This window comes from Brachycentrus maculatus, unplaced genomic scaffold, assembly GCF_059751285.1.
Source record: "Brachycentrus maculatus isolate JH-2025_06_01 unplaced genomic scaffold, ASM5975128v1 h1tg000274l, whole genome shotgun sequence".
Classification (NCBI taxonomy): Eukaryota; Metazoa; Arthropoda; class Insecta; order Trichoptera; family Brachycentridae; genus Brachycentrus; species Brachycentrus maculatus.
The window spans coordinates 268,362-293,174 of record NW_028281025.1 but is presented as its reverse complement, the minus strand read 5'-3'; the positions used below and the strand labels follow the sequence as shown (position 1 = coordinate 293,174).

Here is a 24,813-nt window from a genome sequence, read left to right as displayed (position 1 = left end):
TGATGAACACAGTTATTAGCATTTCAATATAATTTAATCCCAAGCAAAGCGCCCTTGGGGTAGTATTTTATGATTCATTGTATATATTATCATTACTACTTTGAATACTACATAAATATTTCTAATATCTCATTTATATGCCTATGATTTTGATTTTATTAAATTTAGGCCAAGAAAAAAAAAACAAAAGTAGGTACTCAACGGATAAGTAAGTACCTTTTCACTCGGTTTTGTTGGTTAAAATGGTTGTCAAATTACAATTGTATCTGTAAGTTACCACTCCTGGTAATGCAGCGGTAAGATTATGTTCATTGTATGACTCACTTCACAGTGATTTCGAGAGGAGTGGTGCTTGATGTTTGTCAATTTGTTGACAGTAGTAGTGTTCGATATATTTAAGTTTTTTTTATAGCTGAATTCATGTATGTTATTTTATGTGCGTATTTATAAAAGTTAAAAAATTTATGAATTAATCCACGACGGATAAGTAATTTTAAAAGTGTACCATAATATTCATCGAATTATTTTATAAGGGTGCAGCGAATGAATTATTATTATTAACAAATTTTATGATACAAAAATAAAAATATCTAATAAGGCAAGTTTAGTGCAGTTTATTAAAATTTTAAGTATATTTTTACATTAATGAGTGCGAATTAGTATCATCCGAATTTTTATAATACAGTATGTATGTAGTTGTTTTTGTAAGCGTACATAGCCGTCAATCGTTTTGAATAAATACGTTGATCGTTTTCTTTGATAATTTGTTTTATAAACATCGAATTTTGTACAAATTTGAACTGACATACGCTCTTGTACATTAATGAGTCTAATATTTTTGTAAATAATAATAACATTATTGTTAAAACCTAAAATCTAATCTAGACTTAAATCCCGGTTAGTAAAACGTTAAGTTCAATAATACTTTATTACTTTACCAAGTCAATAACGACGATAACGTGATACCATTGTGATTGTTTACATAATAAACACATTAATCCACGTTATACGAGTCATAACAAATGTGTTTTTAGTGTTGGAAGTGCGTGCAGAAAAAATACCTCGTAGTTAAGGAATTTTCAAAAAGGTAAACATGGCGAGTGTGCAAGACTCGTTCGTGAATCCTGGTCCCGAGGACTTGAAGAAGTGTGATTCTCTAGAAAAGGAAGATTATTTGGTGGAATACAGGAAGTTCTTCGAGAAGTTTGCTGATGTCACCGGCTCGGGTGATCAGTTGCCCGTGAAGGTCATCGGATGCTTGGCGGTGATGGATCATGAGATACCCGGAGAAATACTTAGTTATACCCTTCAGTATCTGGATGCCATGTGAGTATTTATACTATCGATAGAATCTCATATCTTCTTACCTATGTCTTCCCGATAATCTGCAAAACACCGGTTTTTGTTATTCTCTTGATCGTCACATGAAGGCAAGTTGGTTCACATGCCTCAGATTTAGTCCAGAAATAAAACATACTTGATTAAATCATTTGCATGATTAAAATATTTAGTGTATCATTATCTATATCCTTTAATAAATCTTCATATTTTAAAATCTTCCTCTCTGACGTTTATTTAAGGCACCCCATCCTGTTTTTTTTTATTAGTGGATTTACGTCATGCCAAACAAAATGTAGGTAACATAATAACTTCTTCATCTTTAGATAAAAATCACGAGTTTCATTGAAATTTTAAATGTTTTGGTATCGCTATAATCGGATATGAATGATATTTAAAATACTTATTTGTCTCTTTTTTTCATTTTATGTGTTCGATGGTTTTTTTTAATAAAGAAAAAGGTTTAGTAAAGAATCAAGTATTTATCTTGTACGATTCTTGTACTTTTTGTAATGAAGGAAATAAACCTCGATATATAAATAATTCACATAAGAAGTGAATTAGACTAGTAAATAGATCTTAATAATATTAACATGTGTCAGTATTCTTGTCATGCGTTAAACACCAAAATTGTGTAATATTATAAGAGTAATGGATGTAGTGCTCAAAAAAATAATTAAAAATTTACATAGAAGAGTTTAATAAAATAACTGAAGAGTAGAGAGCAGAAAAAAATATAAATACATTTTATGGGTACTAAAATGTGGACAATATTCAATGTAATAAAATAATTTTATGGTCTTGATTTAGCTGGCATTTTTAAATACGATAATTCATCAAAAATGTATCGTGCTGGTCTGTGTTTTTTTTAAAGTTGTATATGAAAGGCTTAATTTAATGACTTCAGCTTAAGGGCCATAATGATATAGTTTCAAGTGTATTTCTTTTACCATTAACCCTTACGAATAATGCATTTATAAAATTAGATAAAAGGAGTAGGTACCAAAAATTAGTTGCGAGACAAATTTCATCATTATTTTTCAAAAATTTAAAAATCATTTGTATTTAAGTTATGGATGTTGAAAGTACGAATCACTTTAAAAATAAAATATAGTTTTTATTCAAATCATTGTTTTTTTAAACAGTTCATAGTATCTATGAACTGTTACTATTACTACGTTTCGAAGCCGGTTAAAAGTAATGTTAAAAATTAAAAATATATCTACGTAATGTATTGTAACAATAATATTATCCTCAGTCTGTTGTTTTTAACAATAATCAACGAAATATTTCTATCATATTACATTTTTATGCCTATTTTTTTATACTGTTAATACCTCAGGCGTTCATTTAATTTATAAATAAATATTAGTGTTCATATGACATACGCAAATATTGTAATTCAATGCTACCTTCAGATAAGCCTGATCGTCTTGGAAATAGGAATCGACTTGTAGCACGCTAATCGAGAAATTCTGATTCTGCGACACTAACCACGGAACAACACCCCGTTTGAGATCATTGTTGAATACTCACTCGTTTCACCATTCTGCTTATAAAATTAATTATTCACTTCTATTTTTCAAAATGTTCTCATATTTTCTTACAAATATACTTCCAAAGTGAAGGCAACTGAATTAGTAAACTGGATTTTTTTAAATTTATTTAGAATATTTAGTAATGATGCTGTTGAAAAATTTGACCCAGAAACCGAAGTAAAGTGCAGAATAGAGGCCGTTCGTACAGTTTTTAATAAAATGAGATATATATCCTGTAACGATAACCTCAATCTGAAACTTCGGCAAATAATGGTTTGGCTATTTCTATACGGATTTGTATGTGGACCCTCAATATCAGCACTGTGAACCAATTGGAGGCATTCGAAATGTGGCTACATCGTAGATGCTACGCATTCCATGGACCGATATGGTCAGCAACGTGAATGTGCTCCAAAGAGCAAGGATAAGAAGACAATTGCTGAGTGATATCAAAGTCCGGAAGGTGTCCTATCTGGAACATGTGTTTAGAGAAGAGAAGTACGAACTATCATGTACACCTAATCTTAAACACTTATTTTTTTATTAACGTGTTAATTTTTATTAACACGTTAATAAAAAAATATCAAAAAAAATATTTTTCCTTAGTAGATTAAGGAATAAATTAAATAAAGATACTGCAGAACTAATTTACAAAACAATCATTCTTCCACATATAGATTACTGCTCAACAGTGTTATTTTTAGCAAACGAAGGAAATCTAAATAAACTAGAAATTGCACAAAATAGGGCGATGAGAATAGTTCTTGGGAAGAATAAATATAGCAATGTAAAAGGAATGAGAGATGAACTAAAATGGTTATCTGTAAGAAGAAGACTTAAATTTAATATGTTGATATTTGTACATAAATTTTTTCACGATAAGTTGCCAAAATATTTTAAGGATAAAGTTGTCTTAAACAAAAATTGTCATGAATATGCTACTAGACAAAAGGATAAAATAAGACTACCATTATTGAAAAGAGCTGAGTCGCAAAATTGCTTGATGTATAAGGGTTTAAAAATGTATGATGAGATGCCTGAATGTATGAAGAATGAAAAGTGTCTGAAAGAATTTAAAAATAAATGTCTAAGTTACTGTAAGGAAATGTAAATATATAAAGATGATGTAAATGTATATAATAGTTTATATTAGTTTTAATATAAGCTAACTTAAGAAATAAATAAAAAAAAAAAATAAAAAAAAGGAAAAATAGAAGGTCGACGAGGTGTGGGCACAGGTCAGATCTCCTGGCTCCGGAAAATACCGGATTGCACGTGGGTCAGAACCGTCGAGGCCCTGATTAGAGCTGTCCCCAAGACAAGGATAGTGATAGTCGACGTTAAGGTGGAGACTGACCGGAGCATTTCGTCGTAACATAACGTCGTGACATCGCTCGCGGCGAGCATCACCGAGCATCCGAAACTATGGATGGAGCGCTCGGCTAGCTGTACTGACTGCCTGAATGCTCGCATCGTAACGTGTTACGTTACGACGAAATGCTCCGGTCAGTCTCCACCATTAGGGGGACCTAACATGACACGTCGGCTGTCCAAACTCAAAACGCAGTAAGGGACATTTTTTGTAGTACGTTTTTTTTGCATTTTTGGACTAAGTAGATTCTACTTAGCCCAAAAATGCAAAAAAAAACATACGACAAAAAATGTCCCTTACTGTGTTTTAAGTTTGGACAGCCGACGTACAGAAGAAGTAATTATGAGAATGAAATGTTTTTTCCGAGAGACTTACATAGGTCTCCTTATCACACTCTTGTAATAAAATAAAATATTTTTTATCACTATTTCAACTCGAAACATCTTATCAGACTATTGTAATTGCAATGTGTACAATTACAATCCCTTGTTTTGGTGCCTTGTCCGTATTAGGACATTGACGTCTATAATGGCGCTGTACTGGCCCCCTTATCTCTGGGTACATGGAACAGCTGGTCCACTTCCTGACGCTTCGCAGCCATGACAACCTTCTTCTCCTTACCCTTCTCTCAGCTGCACCTTCCTTTGGAGTATAGGAGTAGATAATATTTAGGTTTAGATAATATTTAGGCATATATCGCTCACTCCTTTCAAGAACGTCATAAATCAAAAATCGACAATTTTCAGTTGTGCATGTTATCGAAATGCCCAGAAAATGTACTATATCCCAGCAAAAGAGGCATATTATTAACTTAATATTTACCCGCTACAGGGCAGAAAGTGTTGTTTTTACATTTTGAAGAAAAGGTATTGTTAATTTATTTTTTTAAATACACTAGTTATTTTTCAAATGGAGAAAAAACCATCAGGTTAAACCTAAAAATATCTGTTGCACAGTAAAAAGTTCAATAAGTGGCTTGATATTTATTTTTAATAAATTGTATTATATTTTTAAACTTTAAAAACGTTCTCCTGAAAAATCAAGTTTTTTATTTATGACGTTCTTGAAAGTAGTGAGCGTTATATGACCTAAGTACTGAGTTTTTTTTATGGGTATCATTAGCTCCCAGTCTGCGCATTGGTCGCAGAACAGCCTCGTTCGAAATCGGATATGTCTACAGATGATATTTGGAATTTCTTAAAATACAAAAATAGTTGAAATTCAGTTTTAAACTATTGTTCCTAGTCCAGTGGGATTCACTGCTAACTGATATTCTTAAATTTTAAAAACTTATAAACATTCATAGGTGATACGGTGAAATTGCGATCTTGTCTATCATGTCGCATGTGTTTTGTTTCATCGTATTTGTAACATAAAATATAATATAATAATAGTAATATAGTATTTCCAATGAGTAATTTCCATTTCTCATTTTGGGACATGGGATTAAGGATAATAAGACTGAAACTCAAATAATAAAGTTTAAAAAATAATAAAAAATAAAGCAAAACTAACACAGAGCAAAATATAAAAAATAAACGGGTTTATTAAATAAGTATATAAAAAAATATAAGGTTAGAAGGAAACAAATGAGAAAATATAAGTAACCACTAACACAAATATCTTTCCATGAAGTATTTTTTCAGTTCATTTATTTTGGATCCCTGATTGGGTTTTATATTATATATGTCAGGCAACTGGTTAATTTGGGAATAGGTAATATATTTTAAGGACCTTACTCCAAATTTATTCGTGTTTATCGGCTCCACGTGTATATCATTATTTTCTCGTGTATAATAATGACGTATTTCTCTGTTAAAAATCGGCTTGGTGTTGCTGTGAGTCGTTTTAAACATTACATATATGAAGCATTGTCTTTATTTTGTTGGGAGATTATCGAAAGGTATTATGTTAGTGATCAAATAAATATCTCTTACATGAGTGGTGTACGGTAGACGGAATATATTTGGAAAGATCTATTTTGTATTGTAAACATGTTTTGCATTCAAGTGTACTATACAAGTACATGTATGTACAACGAGCGCCGGCGTCGCGTGCTCCCCCGACCGACGTCCATGGGGTGTCGGCGTCGGTCCGTCGGATCGTCGCGTTGTTAGCCGTCACTAGGTACGTACAGTACTACAGTATTGAATGGGCGCCACTAATCTTTGACTTGTATACAGGACCATTCACGTAACACGTTTCGGATGGATATTTTTTACGCCTGCGGACCGCTGGCGACGGGATTTGATAATTATGTACATATAATCAAGACCTTAACAAAGAGATCGATATATAATATTCGTATAAAAATATTGGATAATTCCTTCTTTTCTGCTTTTGAGACGAGGCATAAGGTAAAAATACCCTCCCCGTCCTAAAGTATCAATAGACCGAATGGGTAGAAATACCTTTCCCGTCGTCATTATTTACGGTTTTTCACACTGTCTTTAGTGTATTTTTTACTAAAAGCGTTATTTTTGCTTTATAATTTGATTTTTTAAAATATATTTGTTGTTTAAATCTTCATGGTATTTAATGAATAAACTAGTAAAATAACTAACTAACTAACCATCACGCCGCGTCCCGAAGGGGTAGGCAGAGAGAATAGAACGCCACACCACTCTGTCTTTGCAAACATTCTTCGCCTCTTCCACGTTCATGCATCTCCTCATACATACCCGCCGATTGTTACGACTCCTAACCTGGCCACTTTCAAGTATTTGGCATACCTGATCGTGCCATGTTTTTCTCGGTCTTCCTCTGTTACTTTTTCCACTTATTGTACATTCGCCTCATAAATTTGTTTTACAGTTCTTTCCTCACTCATTCGTTCTACATGTCCAAACAATCTCAACACACCTTTCTTAATTTTATCGATAATGCTTATCTCAGCTTTGCATTCCTTCCTTATTTCACTATTCGCACATCTATCATACATAGTTTTGTCGCATATTCTTCTGAGAGATCGCATTTCGACTGCATTCAGTCTACTTAAAAAAATACTACAAGATAATTTTATAGTGCTATAAGTATTTGATATTATTTTATATCGTCTTATACAATATTATAATATACTAACTCGTTGTTCGGAATTAGGGAATAGATTTCCAGATAAAGCTCAGGGTGAACGTGTTCCTCGATTTTTCGTAATTAGTGATATGAGAATATTGACTTTTATTAAGTTTTCGTTCATGTAATTTCTTCTCCTAATTCTCTTCTCAATCCAGCTTATCCGTAATGTTGAGCTAAATACAAATATGAGTATAGATATATAGAAGCATTTCACTTGTGGGGATAATAATTTGTAGGTGTGGTAGGTGGTGGGTGGTGCTTGGCTACGTTAACCAACCGATATTTTCCTTATCAAAACAACGCTGAATATCACTAATATGTACTCTAGCACGTATCGCCGTTTATTTACTTTTCACCTGAACTGATAAGTTAGTAATTGGATAACCATTTGACTATATGAACATTATTATATTTCGTTATTCATATTATTTTTTGACATCTCATCAAAGATGAAGAAGAATATGGAAGTCTGGGCATTTACGGGGCTGACGACCGTCATAGGCTGGTTTAAGTGATCACTTTACACACGTGTAACATTCACCAATTCTACCCATTATTGACAACCACACTGCTCAAATTCTTGGAAGTTCTATATATATGAACCAATTTTGAGACATTATTCTTGAATCACTAGAACTTCACTAGAGACATCTATTGGTGAGATGAAAATGTTCGTTATTCATGCTTTAGTCTCTGTATCTTGGCCACAAGATTACTGGCGAATATTAAATAATTGCATCTCGAAATAAACTCTGAACTTCTATTTGATTGCCTTTGTACCTATTATGTTGCATTCGTTCGTTTATTCCATTCTTTAAATGAGCGTATACTAGCCATATATGCTCATTTATTCACCGTTTGCTTAGTTATCGAAAATTTAACTTCACGATTGCGCTTCATTCGAGCTAGCCGTGGCGCTCAAATACCCGAAATCATATTTAAACAATAATGGCATTAAATACCCGAAATCATATTTAAACAATAATGGCATAAAATATCCGAAATCATATTTAAACAATAATGGCATCAAATTTTCTATAAAATAAATCCAATATCATAGACATCAAGATTATTTTAATGGTTTTTTTTCATTTTGAATTTTTATACCTCTAAAAAAATACCCTTACTATGTAATCTTAAATATTCTCTCTCATAATGTACATTAATATGCATAAAAACGCCCGAGTACATACATGACGGTATTTCAATATCATGTCTGATAAAAACTTTAAAATACTGAACTCTAACCTTGACATGTGTATGCATCATTACTTTTTTTCTTTTTTTAAATCGCAAATATTCCAATTAGTGAGATAATTTAAATGGATACCGGGACTTTTCGTGTAAACAATTGAATTTTTGCGATTACGTATTTCAGGTTGTTATATTTCAGGTTGTTATATTTTATAAAATAAACATGAAATAGTTTATAATAGTAAACAATAAGATAATTTTAATGGAATCATCGTGCAATTTGACAACTACTTTTAATGGACTTATGTAATCATTTCTCCTAACTTCACTGCAACGACTACAGGAATAGTTGTAAATCTATGTTTATTTTTCATCTTTCGTTTTTAAATAAACGCTTTAGATATTTGTATTCTGTAATTGCGATTTTTTGCGCATCACACGGTGTTTTTTTTGTTTTAAAGTACTTACCTATGTAAGTCCTATTTATTCTATTCACTTTATGGTTCTCGTTTTATGTACGCAGTTGAAGAAATTTTATCGTTTACTGGTGAGGGATTAAAGATTTTTAACATTAAGTTTGACCTCAAAATTTTAGTGCCGTATAATTATAAATGAGTGTATTTGGATGATAAAGCAAAAACTTCAATGTTTTTTAAAACTTTTAATTGAAAGATTGAGATTCAAATTTGAAACAGAATGTGCAAAAGAGGGTATTCAGTTGACAACAAATTGACGAGGCAATGGGACATAAGGATCTATCGGATTTGGTGGTGTCTTATTTGGAAAATGTGATAAGTGGAATAAGACAAATAAATGAGCTATGTGACGGATCTTGATTGATGGACATAAACTAAATATGCATATTATTTTTTGACATCTCATCAAAGATGAAGAAGAATATGAAAGTCTGGGCGTTTACGGAGCTGACGACCGTCATAGGCTGGTTTAAGTGATCACTTTACACACGTGTAACATTCACCAATTCTACCCATTATTGACAACCACACTACTCAAATTCTTGGAAGTTCTATATATATATGAACCAATTTAGAAACCTTGTTCTTGAATCACTAGAACTACACTAGAGACATCTATTGGTGAGATGTAAAGAAGATTTTTACTAAGCAGAAACTCTTATATTAGTATGTGAGGTCCAAATCCTGGATTTCAATCACACACATGAGAAACGGCAGAAAATACCATTTTCATTTTTGTTATTTAAGCTTATAATTTGACCAGATAATTTATTTACAACGTTTTGAGTGTGTCCAAATACTTTTCAAGAAAAAAATTCTGTAATTGGAGATAATCCAGATTTTGTGAACAAGTATTTGGACACACTCAAAATGTTGTAACTAAATATGCTATTAATCCTTGTACATTATAGGCAATCAAAATTTTCTAAAGCAACTAAAAAATATATTTTTTAAATTACCAAGTACCGGGCTCCGACATCGTCAGACTGTATTTGTACACAGTGTATTTATAGTTATTTTCAGTAATAAAGTCTGTTCTCCGTAATTAACTGCATTTTCGAGAAAGGCGGCCGTAGTAAATCTTCTAAGCGCCCGATATTTCCACCAATATTGGATTCCTCTTTAATCTAAATTGTTTTTAGTCTAGTTGAAGCGATATATATGGCAGGCTGGGCGGAAGCTGCGGAGTATTTGATAAGGGCATTAACTATACAAACAAACCACTGTGGTATAATTATAGCTTCTCCGGAATTTCGTGCTATTCGAAGCTCCGTCCTTTGGAAATCCAACATGGGAATGTTGGATTTCTTCACATATGTCGTGCCAGTTGTTAGTGTGTACTTCAGGGTTCTAAACCTTTTTGAAGTCAGGGAGCATTTTTGAACATAATAAAAATTCGCGGTCCACCAAAACTATCGATCCAAAAAATAAACAAAGAAAACTTTTGTAAAAAAAAACTGATTATTTCATTATTGACAAGTTAAAAATTACATTATTATTTTTTTAAATCATAAATGCGTAAATACTCGAATGAAACATTTTTCGGCGAAAATTATTGATTGTGACACCTGAGCTTGTCGGCTTTTACAAATTTCAGCGATATTAGGTCTTATATTTGATATAGCTACTCTCATTTCTTCATCCAAATCGCTAAGCCAAGGTTCACAAATCCTTTTAATGAACCTACGATTGATGGAGCACCGTCTGTATAAATTGCTAACACATAACTTCCATGATATTTTCAATTGTTCTTAGTATGATGATATTGAATCATATGTAGATATCTTGACCGATGTTGTGAGGTGAGAGCACACAACTTCACTTTGCAAGGGTGCTGCTATCTAGACATTATTTTTTGCAACTCAAATCGCAAAGTAAATGATCCAACATTAAATTTTAGTTTTCACAATTTCGCGGAGCACTTGCAACAAGCTCGCGGAGCACCGGTTAAGAACCACTGGTGTAGTTGATAGTGTGTAATGTAATCGGGTAGGTACTTGTACCATAAAATATAAACTCGAGCGGAAAATAAAATCTGGGTAACTTATCATTCGACACCTACAATTGTTTCTTATTTTATTGAAAGCTCGTACAAAAGTTTAATTTAATTGTAGTTTATATCAGTACGATCCTGTAGGTTTTATTCACGTTTATTTAATTCTGCTAATCTACATACCTATAATGTTTTATATCTTTAGTTTGATTTGTTTTCGTTATCTTTTGCCTTTGTTATCTTTGTTTGAGAAGCATATTATATTTCATCCGAGTCACCAAATATTCCTCATTATTATTATAATGCAAATTTTTAAATAATAAAAAACGAGTAGCAACACATATGGTGCACGTCATAACGATGGCAATGAGCCGTATAATAATACGAAAACTTATCCGGACAAACTACATATGCATATATACATTTATGCGTTTTCGTCGTACACATTAACATATTCATAATATTTATGAATGATGTGGTTTTATTGCAGTATGTGTTTTTTAAAAAACTTTTCGCGATGACACCATATCTATAATAATAAAAATATGTATCAATCAAATGCGGGGTTTGTTTATACAAAGAAAAACAGGATTTTCCATTCATTTTGTCATTCTTATGATAAAAGTGGGATCATAATGAAAATTATTAATTCTCTAGTAAACCAACTAAAATATAATAATAAAACCCTTATCCGCACCCCAATGGTGCATAGGGCACTGTGTCATATAAACGCAGTGTTATATTGATCGTTTACACATGAAGGAAAGGTGATCAGCCCTCTGCTTCAGGTACCAGTCCATGTTAATATTTCATAAATATTACAGTGAAAAACTCACTTATATTTATTTTACCTCCCTTGGGAATCAAACCCGGGACCTCCAAAACGGTAGCCGAGCTTGCTGACCATTACACTACGGAGGCGAACAAAAATAGTAATATGTAAATTGGTATAATTGAGTGATTTTTCAATCTAGCATTTATTCAATATAACACTGGGGCGCTGAGCTGAACACCTTTTCTTCATGTATTTAAATAACAATAAACAATGAAGTAACCTATGCACCCTTGTGTGCAATAAGGGTTAGAAGAAGAATAGGAATAATAATATTGTGCCTGATTCCAATTTATTTTTGTTCTTCCTATTTTGTTTTATTATTTTTATTTAGGCAGAGCAGTAAAAATCAGCAATTTATGGCGAATAAGGCAAAAAAAATCAGCAGTTATCAGAATACTCCTTCAATTTTATTTTCAAATGTTACGGTTAGGATTTTCAGGAACTATTTTGATGAAAGTGCTACATTACAATGCTTTAACGAACAGTATGTATTATGCGGTGTGTTGGAGAAGTCTTGTTTATTTCGACGATATTTTATCCTTGACATTACGAATTCGAAAGCCTTTTTTGAGCTTCCCGCATAAGCGGTCGTGCATTTTGTTTTGATGTGCGCTCATATCAAATGTGAAAAAAATTATTATATACTTATAGAGTAAATTTGAAAATAAATATCTTATTATAAGTGTCTGAACTTGAGATGAAGTATCTATCGTTTTATACGAATGAAGATGGAAATCTAAGCATCCCAGGGCTTACGACATGGAATTCGGCTGGCTTAAGTGATTAATTTATATACTTGTGTAACTTTCACGTTACACCTATAATATTGATATATAATCCATAGGGTGAATAATCCAATTTCTGAAAAAAATTACATCACAACGTAGATGAAGAAGAATATGGAAGTCTTGGTATTTACAGGGCTTATGACCTGTCATAGGCTGGTTTTAATGATCACTTTATACGCGTGTGACACTCACCACTCTACCTATGATTGACAAACATAGTACTCAAATTTATGAAACTTTGATATATCCTTTAAACGACACGTTATTTGACATGTGAGTTCTCAGCACCATCTGAGGTTGAGTTGAGTAAGCTTTTTATTTGGTAGAGACATTCATGAAATATACGCAAGATTCTTCGCGAATCATTTACATACAAGGAGACTGGAGAAATGATTTTCAATTTTTATTAAACCAATTATTTGACTAGTTTTTTTATTCACAACATTTTAAATATGTCCAAATTTATAATAATAATTTTTTTTTTTTTGGAATATCTTAGTAGTCGAATATGGCTTTTAATTTTAATAAATCGTGATAGTTATGTTCTTCAATATTTCGTACAAATTATCTGATTATCGAATGTATGTCTTTTCGAAAGTTATCTGTTGTTCTGAAATAGGCACATGAGTTGAATTTTTTTCTTCAAGTGGTCATTCTTTGGTGGTAACAATTTTGAATTTATTTATTTTGTATTGATAGCTGACTAGCCTCGCCCGAGCACTTCGTATTCGAAACGAAGCAATTTCAGTATTTTTGATTAACACTATTCATAACGAGTGTATTGTTCCTCCGCAACAAAGGGCTTGTCTACAGATTAATTATGAGTATTTTTTTATTTATTTATTTAGCTTATATTACATTTACTACAAACATTTTTTTACTTTATTTATATCATATAAATACATATTTACATCTTCTATGTTATAAGATATAAAACAGATATTATTTGGTAAGGTTATTATGAAAGATTGTTGAAAATAAACTTAAATTGTCGTTTCTTTAATTACAAAGCAACACATTGTTTATTTTATTATTTCATACCCACTTCATAAAAAAGCAAAATATTACCACGTTATATATATATATATATATATATATATATATATATATATATATATATATATATATATATATATATATATATATATATATATATATATATATATATATATATATATATATATATATATATATATATATATATATATATATATATATATATATATATATATATATATATATATATATATATATATATATATATATATATATATATATATATATATATATATATATATATATATATATATATATATAAATATATATAAAATTCAACTTCCCTTTGTCTAATTTTTATTTTGGATATATTTTTTCCAGAGATTGCCCACCCGGACTCGTGACCCCCATCTGCCGCGATGTCCTGGAAGATACGAGAAAAACTCTGGAGATGGATCCAAATGCATTTGGAAAGAGCTCTGGCAGTGGTAAGGATGCATATTACCTATCATATTCTTGTTCACAAATCTGGATTATCTCCATTTAGGAGTAATTTTTTGACATCTCAACATAGGTGAAGAAGAATATCCTCATTCCAACATAGATGGCTGTTGTGAACTCATACATACTGTGTAACGAGTTTGAGCAATATATCTAGATGTTTTTTTTAAATAAAAAAGATAAATATTTATGTTTTTATTATTTATACAAATATTTCAATTTCATACTATTTCTATGAGCCTAAGCGGCTCATTATTAGAAATAAGTATCAAATTGTGGTAGTGTGGGATCGAACCGAGATACCCTGACTTAAGAGTCTGCGACACTAACCACGGGACCACGACCGGATACATGTTGAGTAGTGTAGTTATCATGCGTAGAATTTGTGAATGTTACACGTGTGTAAAGTGATCACATAACCAAGCCCATGACGGTCGTAAGCCCTGCAAATGCACAGACTTCAGTATTCTTCTTCATCTATGTTGAGATATCGAATAAAATAATACAAAAATAATATTATTATGTTTTAAACATATCATTATCATAAGAATCAGAAACCTCATCTTCCTTTAAACTATAGGAATAACTCAAAACAACTGGAACGGAAACATATTATAATATATATATTTTTAAAGTGAAATAATGTATTGTAAATACAAAATATTTTCAGACGATAATCTCGAGAAACACGCATGTCATAGTTCAAGTGAGCTGTTTTATTCATTCAAGATATTCATATATGCAAAAGAAACCATCTTGATGTTGTATTATTACGATATCGCTCACTCCTTTCAATAACGTCATAAATCAAAAATCGACAATTTTCAGTTGTACATGTTTTCGGAATACCCAGAAAATGTACTATATCCCAGCAAAAGAGGCATATTTTAAACTTAATATTTACCCGCCATAGGGCAGAAAATGTTATTTTTGCATTTTGAAGAAAAGGTGTTGTTTAATTATATTTTTAAATATACTAAATATCTTTCAAATGGAGAAAAAACCTTCAGGTTTTACATAAAAGATCTGTTGCACAGTAAAAAGTTCAATAAGTGGCTTGATATTTATTTTTCATGCATTGTAATACATTTTTAAACTTTAAAAACGTTCTCCTGAAAAATCAAGTTTTTTGATTTATGACGTTCTTGAAAGGAGTGAGCGATATGTGCTCTACACACTAACATGATTTTACAGTAGCACTTACAAATATGTATACTTATATAAATATATAATGTCATTTTTTATGTTTTTTGTTGTAAATAGTGTTGGGCAAAAGTATAGCAATTATACGTATCTATTATTAATTTAGAACTAAAATAGAACTGTTTTCTGATGCGTTGTTTGCTAGTTTAAACGTATTTTTGAGATGTTTCAACAAACAATATGTGATACATATATACGAGTATATCTCTCTCGGCTCTGCTGACGTCTTTCTTGTTGAGACGCATTTTAAGACAAACTTTTACATAATAACTTTAGCAGGCTGTATAAATTATTTAACACCCAAGTCGATGTTAATACAGTCTGGAACATTGTTTTTCATACTTATACGCTATCGCATTTGTCGGATCAACATGACGTACAAATACAAAATACTCATAAAAAATTTGTTTTTTGATTTTTTTTACTCAGATTATAGTTTTTTTTTTTACTTTTTTCTCGATTAAAAAATATTGTTTGAATTCGAAACTGTTTACTTCAGTTAATAATGCATCTGATACGACCTCAAGTCTGTCGCAAGTTCAATTTTTTTCTTCTTCTTATTTATATTTAAAATAAAAATATTTATAAGTTACTGAATATTTTATGGTCCCCAAAAATCTATGGCCATGAAATTACTCAAAAGAATACACTTAAACCAAGCGTTTTTCGTCCTTTGAATCCCTCATATATTTGTTGATATTATATCTCTGATAGTGTGGGTTTTATTAGCGTTATAAGCGTTTTTTTCTTCTTTCTTCTAACCCTTATCCGCACCCAATGATGCATAGGGCACTGCATCTGGGACCTGCGCTTCAGGGACCAGTCCAGGGTAATATCAAATAAATATTAGAGTGTAAAATCACTAATATTTACTTTCACCCCCCACCCTCTGGGAGTCGAACCCGGGACCCCAGCACGGTAGCTCAACACACTAACCATTACACCACGGAGGCAGACCTTCAAACCTTTATCCTTCAAACACATATTGAAAATTACAAAGGACCTGGAAATTATTAATTTATCACATCAAATTTTCCTAGCCTCTTTGTATTAACTCTTACCACTCTGTAGGCCAGACATTCTGGCCTGTATGATTCTAGTAGGCAGCTCCGTGGTCCACAATGTCTGGCTTGGCGCAGGTATAACTTTAAACAAAGATTTCTCTATCACCCAAGTATATTCTACCAAAAAATATTTCAGATAAATACAGTTAATCTTAATTAACATGGTCATACTAATTGCCAGACAGTGTCCCAAAATTAGGGAACCAAAATATTAATTTTCTGGGCTCCGACGTCGAACAGTCTGGTAAATTGAGTTGAATATGATGATAATTTACTTCTTATTATTATAAAATTGCAGTAACTGTGTATTTTCATAATATTGGCCAATGAGTCGCCTTACTCCATGCGTAATTCCACTTCCTTTGACTAAAGTTACACTCAAATTATTTTAATCGAGATCGGAAGCATTACAAAATCCGACAAAATAATGCAACACCCGCTAAAAATGTTATTTGAAGCGTAACAATTTGAGATTTGTCATTCGAAAACGTATAAAATGATTTCGTTTTTAACGTGGTGATTTTTCCTGCTTTAAAACAAAGTATTTTTTAATGTTATTTTTCGTTTTCCATTTTGTGTAACGTTGTTTAATTTTTTACCACCAAATAAATTTATAAGATTTGTTCATTGATTGATTCGGCAGTCACTTTGTGGTAATATATATCCATTTTTGATTTTAGTCCGGTTTTAGTTGGTAAACACCACTATTTCTTAAAATGTATTTTGCATTCCACTCATCATTTTCAAACACCGTTTTATACGGTATTTCAAAATGATGCGGAATGCATCGAAACACGTGTCACAATATACTTTAAGAAATAGTAGTATTTACCAAGAAAAACATTAATAAATTAAAAAAAGATTTGTTCATATTTATCTGTTTTTTTCGTCAGGAATATTTTCCTGATGCGGATGTGGATTTCGTGAAACCGTTAGAAATGTCATATAAAATAGATAATTCAGATTTATGCTACGATTGGGGTTATTGATAACTGTTTATGATTGCGTATTCAATTTTTTAATATTTTTTGTAGTTTCCTTTACTAATCCGTATTTGGATAGCATGATAAATATTGTACTCAGTAGGTATGCATTAAAAATTTAATTACCGTTCTTGATACACGTAATTACGTTACTTTCGAATTCCAAAAGTACTGCCATTTGCACGAATTGTGTATAATAATCGTAAAATAAAGCCTACCTCGTAGTGTACTGGTTAGCAAATTGCCTGTTCTCGAGTTCAAATCCGATGAATGCTTTAAGCGTAATATAATGATTTATTTACCGCACCAAAAGGTTAACAATGCTTTTAAAATATAATTTTATTTCTATACATTAACCGGATGATCTAGGCTTGATTCTTCCTACGTATTGTCAGTTGGAGACGGGGAGAAAATGTAAAGATGAATGCGTTGAATGTCAATTATGTCTTATGATTATGCTGGTAAAATTAACAGCATGACTGATTGTTTAAATATATTAATGATTATAACATAATATTGATTTATTGTCCACATTATGTATGCTAAACATTGTTGATGTTTCTTGTTAATGTTTCGAGATGAGTATCTCAGTAACAAAAACGTGTTCTACTATTATATAAACAAAATGGACGTTTTGTGCTAATATCTAAATAAAATTATAATCGAGTTGCCACGGAAAGAATTACAGAATCGAAACGGAGACTTCGGAACCGATGTTTGCGAAGCTACATGGATTACGATCATGTGCGAGTGTGTTATACCTTTTCCTTCACAGCTGAATATTCATAACAGTGGTGTGTTACTTATTACACGAGTGCATTAACTCCGAGGCCCAAAGCGGCACCAACAAAGAACTGAGCCCACTTTATGGCCTTATGTATTAATTGTTTCATTTATGATTCTCGATGCACAAAATGTAGGCCGGGCCTCGTAGGCAGCGCCAGCAGCGCGAGGCTGCCACGGTCCTATAGGCAATTCGCGAAAGTATTATTTCATATTTATATTCACGGAAAGTCGTCCGTCCGTCCATCTGTCACACGTGAATGACCCACTTCGCAGGTGTAGGAATAATTTTGGATGTGTGGATCATGTGTGTATCGAGCGCAGCGCTAAGCTGTTCCCCATCACTGCCGGCTGTAATTATTGATAGTCCATTCACCATGTTTTACATTCTTCGGTACGTCCGTACCATGTACTTCAGCATTTTTGGAACGTACTTAGATCTATTCGAATAGTTTGTAAACATGCAAGTTTTAACGTATTAACTAGCCCACGTTGTAGTCAGATAAGTCCATTACCCTTCATGGAAAAGAAACACGACGATGGTACATTAGAAATGATATGTTAGACACTCCCTATTTTTTGACGAGGTTTTATTTCACTATCTGATATTACGATCATGTTGAAAATTGGGGGTATTAAAATCAAACAACAATTTCTCAACGAATGAATATGTATTTAGGGCACTTGAATTGAAAATTATGAAAAAAAAACTATTAAACAGTAAGAAATTATAATAAATGAAATTTTTGTTTACAATAATTGTTAATGTTTTCGTTGTATGTAGGCCTCCGAATGAAGTGGCTAAAACTACTATATCTTGCTGTTCGTTTCCAATACATAATTATTTCAGAGCTTGGCGCCATTGTGTTCAAGCAATGTGTTTTGTGAGCAGTTTAAATGCGCCATATTTTATTTAAATCGTTTAAATTTACATCATAAAGAAGTGAACATAGTAACACGCAAAATACTAGTTGTTACGCCCGTTGCAAATATAAATGTGTGCATTTCTCGAATTTACAACGTCAAGCAAAAGTTGGACCACAATCCTAGCGTACAAGAAACGCGGCTTACTAATGTTGTCCGATGGATAAAATATCGATAGGGATGAATTTGCGCCCTCGAGTGACTGGAAGCATTTTGTTTGCGAGGGATTGTGTTTTCCTTATGGGTCGGTTGATATTGCGTGCACGTAGAGTGTACGTGGAGGAAACATTTGGGGTGACGGACGCCGTAGTGCTGTAGGCCGTAGGAATCTCTCGGTTCTTTGGATCAATAACTGCGATTTCTCCGAAATGGGAACCGGCAGAGGGAACTTGTTTTCTAGAGGACATATTCCAGATAAGGGTATTTTGGAGAGTAACGAAAATTCATGTTAAACAGTATGAAATTGGGTAAAGCTATGTATACAACGAACGCGTTGTGTAAAATTATAATGAAGGGCGCAATAAAAATATTTTTAAATGAAATAATGCTTACTATTCAATTTTGAAATACGATAAAAAATAAAAATTTCCGTGCCTAAAATATCATTTTTAAACGGGCGCCGCGCTATAGCGCAGTTGGGTAGATGCTCTGCGCGGAAACTGGCGTCGCGGGTTTGATTCTCGTCAATCGATTTTTTTATAGTGAAATATATATTTATGAGCCGTCTGGGAGGTTGTGATAATAAAATAGAGGATGGGCCGGTGATTCCCTTGCCTAAATAAGTTATCTTTCAATTATTATATAAATTAAAATATATTGGTACATACGAGTATGTACCATCTTTATTTATAGTACCTTTGGTGCCTAAAATTATTTATTATTATTCAAAGGTATTCGTTGTACGGCCTATATCCATAGTATTATAAGAATATTTATTTTTTAACGTAATGAAATCTGTATTTATTTTATAATTATACTTTTTCCTTGAAAATTTGATTACTTGCTTGCATTATGTAATTGATAGCTGTGTTTATTTTAACGAAGACTTGAAATAATATAAATAAAATTGAGATCTGAATCACTGTAAAGGATTTTGCGGTTCTAGAGTTTCTAGCGGTTTCCGATCTAGTACCTACTTATGTTACTAATGTACATATCTATTAGAACGTGAATAATGACCGTGATATTTAACAAAAAAATGTCGAAATGCTATCGTTTTTTAACCTAAATCGTCTGCATATTTTACAAAGTATGCATTAATTATTGCTTTGTAAGAAATAGCATGTAATACCATATTGTATTACATATATCGTCTCTAGCGTTCGTGATGTATTATCAGAAAAGGTAAAAATCCATGTGTATGAAATATTATATTATAGATTGTCTCCTGTTAAATAATGAAAGAGTTCACGCGTTCGTAGAAGCCTGGGTGTAACAGATATCAATAGTAAGGTAGAGAAAAGGCAATTGATATGGTATGGGCACATAGGACGCAGAGAACCTGAACATATTGTGAACCAGGCAATTGCCATGGATCTTTGTCGAAAGACATCTAGAGGTAGAGCTAAAAATTCTGGATGCTCCAGAAAGATAAGATAATTCAAAGGCATGGCCTAGGTGACGTTGTCCATGATAGCAGGACCTACAACCTGAAGACCAGGAGAGATGACCCCAACAGTCTACAAAGACGATAAGTTGGGATGGAAGAAGTCTGCTGTTAAATAATCGTCTTATAATTTTCTGCTATGGATATAGATACCATATTTATATGTATTGTAATAATTTACCATACAGTACATTTTATGGCAAGTCGCATGTTTTTTAGTTATTAAACAACAGCAAAAAGCTTGCAAGAAATTGAAATATACCGCGTTTGCGGTTTTCTCCGCATTATTTATAGGCAATAAATGTTATGCCATAAAAATGTACCAATTCAAACAGATGATGCCATTTAGGGATCGGTGGTCGTATTTCAACATACCTTAAAACTTCATCCTATCTTTCGGCATTCTGAACCCACACTTTTCGATTGATATAAAATTCCAGATTTTGTTAAAAAGAATATTTATTATTCACAATTCTTGATACATCTCGATCAACCTTACAGTATTATGAAATTTAAAATGAAAAACACTTGTTTTTCTACCACTTGAGTTTATTTTATAACTAGTTTCGGAAGCTATGCTTCAATCTTCAGGTCTTAATGTAAATTTAGACCTGAGCATGGAAGCATAGCTTCCGAAACTAGTCGTCATAAAATAAACTCAAGTGGTAAAAAACAAGTGTTTTTCATTTTGAATTTCATCATGTCTTACCACAAAGTGAATGCCGAAACAATAAATAAAATAAACTTTTATTAACAAAGAAATAAATTCGAAAAAAAGATCGAAATTATATTTTATGAATTGTCTTGATTTTGTCCAAATTCCTTGCTTTTGACTCACAATTTAGTACAAATAATGACATATTTTGGTATTGTTATTATTATTATTTTTTATTATTATTTTTTATACAAATTTTGGATTTACAATTTTTCAAGTACAAATGCATCTAGCTATTTACCCTCAGTTTATTTTGGTACGTAGAACGGAAGTACCTATGGACCACTCCAAATGGCTTTTTGTGGTGAATAAGCGATATCGCAATTTAGCCTGGGCATGGATATTTTTTTTACCAAACCTTTTTCCTCCGTACCGTCCCTCTTCCAGGTATTTTTACAAATTTACAATTTGGAATTTTGTAATTGAAACATTTCGTCTGTAATACTCGTGTATGCGAATGATTTGCTGTAACTGTTCTTATAAATTACAACAGCAAAAAATATTGCGTTGTCTATTCTGCATATTACATAGTATCTTACGTACGGAATATTTCGCCAAAAGATAAAATGATGAATGAGGTAAATTCTTTGATGCCATGGGGCGAATTGCGCAATAATTCGTTTACTGAATGATCGTCTATGTACCCATATAAGTAAGCTATATACTTATTTAATATTATGGTCGCCAGATTGTCTGATTTGTACCGTTTTTATACGTAACAAAAGAATTCTTCAAATTTGTCCATTTGCATACGAATACGTTCTCTTTGGGTTTACCGTCATGTGCACAGTTAGTACGCTTCCGACATGTTATTTCATACTTATTTATAGCCTCTTTGAACTACATAAATGTTAATTTGTAGTGTTGCCAAGTTTTAATTTTTTTCACGCTGAGTTCAGTTACTACTCCTGCCAATGTGCAACATTGGGAAATGAGGAATATCGGCACATTTTCCTTAAGTTTGACAGGCAAAAAATTATACCTTACTAAGTTTTAAATCAAAATGATTGATTAGCCTATTTTATTGGTAAACATCAAACAAATATATAAGTATATGTAGTTATAATTTTTGTTCCTACGTGTTTTATAAAGCTCAATTCCTCATCCAAATGGTTTGAACAAGGTCAATATGAAAAAAGGATTATATTGTAAGTCTTTACTTTCTTGTGTTGATATACCTAAGTATGTGAAGGGATTATAATATTACTTGCTGAGTATTACACCGAGTATCAACAACAACAAAAATTACATGTCCATCTACATATTGTCTTGTAAGTTAAACAGAATCCATAAATATAGCCTTTACGTGTATCGATAGAACTCTTTTAACTGAAAGACTATATTTTCAATAAATATGTTATCTAAGAAAATACCAAGTATTAAAAACAGCGACCCTCTCCCGGTAAATTATCGTGAACGCAAGTAAGGAAAATATCGTTTCGTTTTAGTAAATCTGCTAACGATCATGGTCCGCGAGATCTGTAAAAGCCGTACCTACATTATAGAACATTTCAAGGATCATTCCAAGTGTAAGATCATTTCCGGATTATGCGTATATTTATTTGGAATAAATTTACTAAAACAAAACTATCATTAGATAATTCGAAAACTCCTGCTTACGATTGTTTACTGGCAGAGGGTCATAATTAATCGTTTTAATGAATTGACTTCAATGCAGATTCAAAATTCTGAAGATGTGATGATTAAATTTAACAGTCACGATTCAATTAATATCCGGTAAAAACTATGTTTCTTCTAAAGGTTTCTAATAAAAGATTTACGATAAATAAACCATCTTTCTTGTGGGAGTTTGAGCACAGGGACGTTCAATCATAGTTTACAATGCAATCAAATTAGTTCTGATCACGAATATACGAGTTCTATATCACACATTGTTGAAGGAGTACCTACGTTCATTGCGTTATTATAATAATCATAAAAAAAATATATGTAAAAGTGAGATATAAGATACAAAAACTTGATATAGAAATCTATCGATACGCACGTAATACAATTGTACACTAACGCCCTTGAGTTATTCGTGCTGATTTGATATATCAAGAGAAGATTTTTTTATTTCAATGAAATCACTCGTAAAACACGATAGAAAATCATAGACATTTTAGACTTCAGCGGGTTATTTTCTTAGAATTTGAGTTGTCATTGTCGTCGGCTACTAAATGATTCATTCATAGAAAAATAAGAAATTCGCATGTAAGCGTGGAAACAGATTAGCAGCTTGATTCAGTCCGGGTCAACTGTTTCAAATTGCCGCAGTTTCATGCAGAAATCACATTGCGTATGAAGCAGTCTAGTGGAACAATGTAATTACAACCGAATCGCGGTCTAGTGTGCCGGGAATGAGATTTTTGTATTGAAACTGTAGAATGCATTACTCCAGCAACTTGAAGCAGAGAAACTGACTGCTTCGAGCTACTAGTCTGTTTCTATACTAGCTGCGGGTAAACGATGAGATATTTTCGTAACTTTTATAATCTACTAATTTAATATCAAGTTAGGTTAGTAGATTTTATATTTGTTTATCCGATGGAAACCATTCTAGCTTATAAGTTCTTGGCTATTTCCCTCTGCCGGGAGTGCTGTCAATAATAAGGGTAATCAATGTCAATGAAAGTGAATTACGATCGCTACCACCATACGGCCCGTTATTTATCTTTTCAAGGGTAATTTGCGTCCGTTTCGATAAAATGTGATTTATTTCCATTATCGTTTCTGTGAAATTATACGTTTATATAAGCATTGCTGTAATAAATCGTGCATTTTAATTCAATGTAGATATCGTATTTCAACTTTTATTATTCCTGCGTGCCGCCATAATTATTGGAGATGAAAAAGGGATACGTCTATTGTTGTTTATGGCGTCTGACAATATTGATGATTGAAGTATGGTGTATTAAACCTAAACTGAGCGGTTTTCTGTATTTGAAAGTTGAAGATGGAACTGTATAAGTAATAACCAAGTTTTGAGTGTGTCCAAATACTTATTCGCGAATTTGGATTATCTCCAATTAGTAGTTATTTTTTTATATTATTTTTTGACATCTCAATATAGATGAAGAATATGGAAGACTGGGCATTTACGGGGCTTACGACGGTCGTAAGCCCCGTAAATGCCCAGACTTCCATATTCTTCTTCATTACTGTTGAGATATCAAAAAATAATATATTAACCAAGTTGTTACAAGTAGGGGAAAAGAAACCAGGGTCTTAGAATCGACTTCCGCTGTGTTATCATATGGCTACATACAACCAGAACATTAAAAAAATATCCACGAGTATTTATGGTATATGCATAGTGTGAATTACTGGATTCAGGGTTATAAATATATAATACATACATACATGCACAAGTACAATTGTATATCTTAATCTTGTCAACTATAACATATTTTTTTGAAAATTCTTTAA

General features: G+C 32.0%; 1 protein-coding gene across 2 annotated transcripts in view; it reads left to right on the top strand.

Moving 5' to 3' along the window:
- The first annotated feature begins 327 nt into the window (after window positions 1–327).
- LOC148305458 (uncharacterized) overlaps window positions 328–24,813 on the top strand; it is a 165,549-nt gene continuing 141,063 nt past the window's right edge. The window contains exons 1-3 of one of the 2 annotated variants that reach the window (XM_088266661.1): window positions 328–422; window positions 1,035–1,326; window positions 13,987–14,093. In XM_088266661.1, coding sequence (XP_088122787.1) covers window positions 1,094–1,326; window positions 13,987–14,093 — 340 coding nt within the window. In that variant the 5' untranslated portion in view covers window positions 328–422; window positions 1,035–1,093. Of the gene's footprint in view, window positions 423–885; window positions 1,327–13,986; window positions 14,094–24,813 lie in introns of both variants that reach the window. The other variant, XM_088266660.1, reaches the window with a different exon arrangement.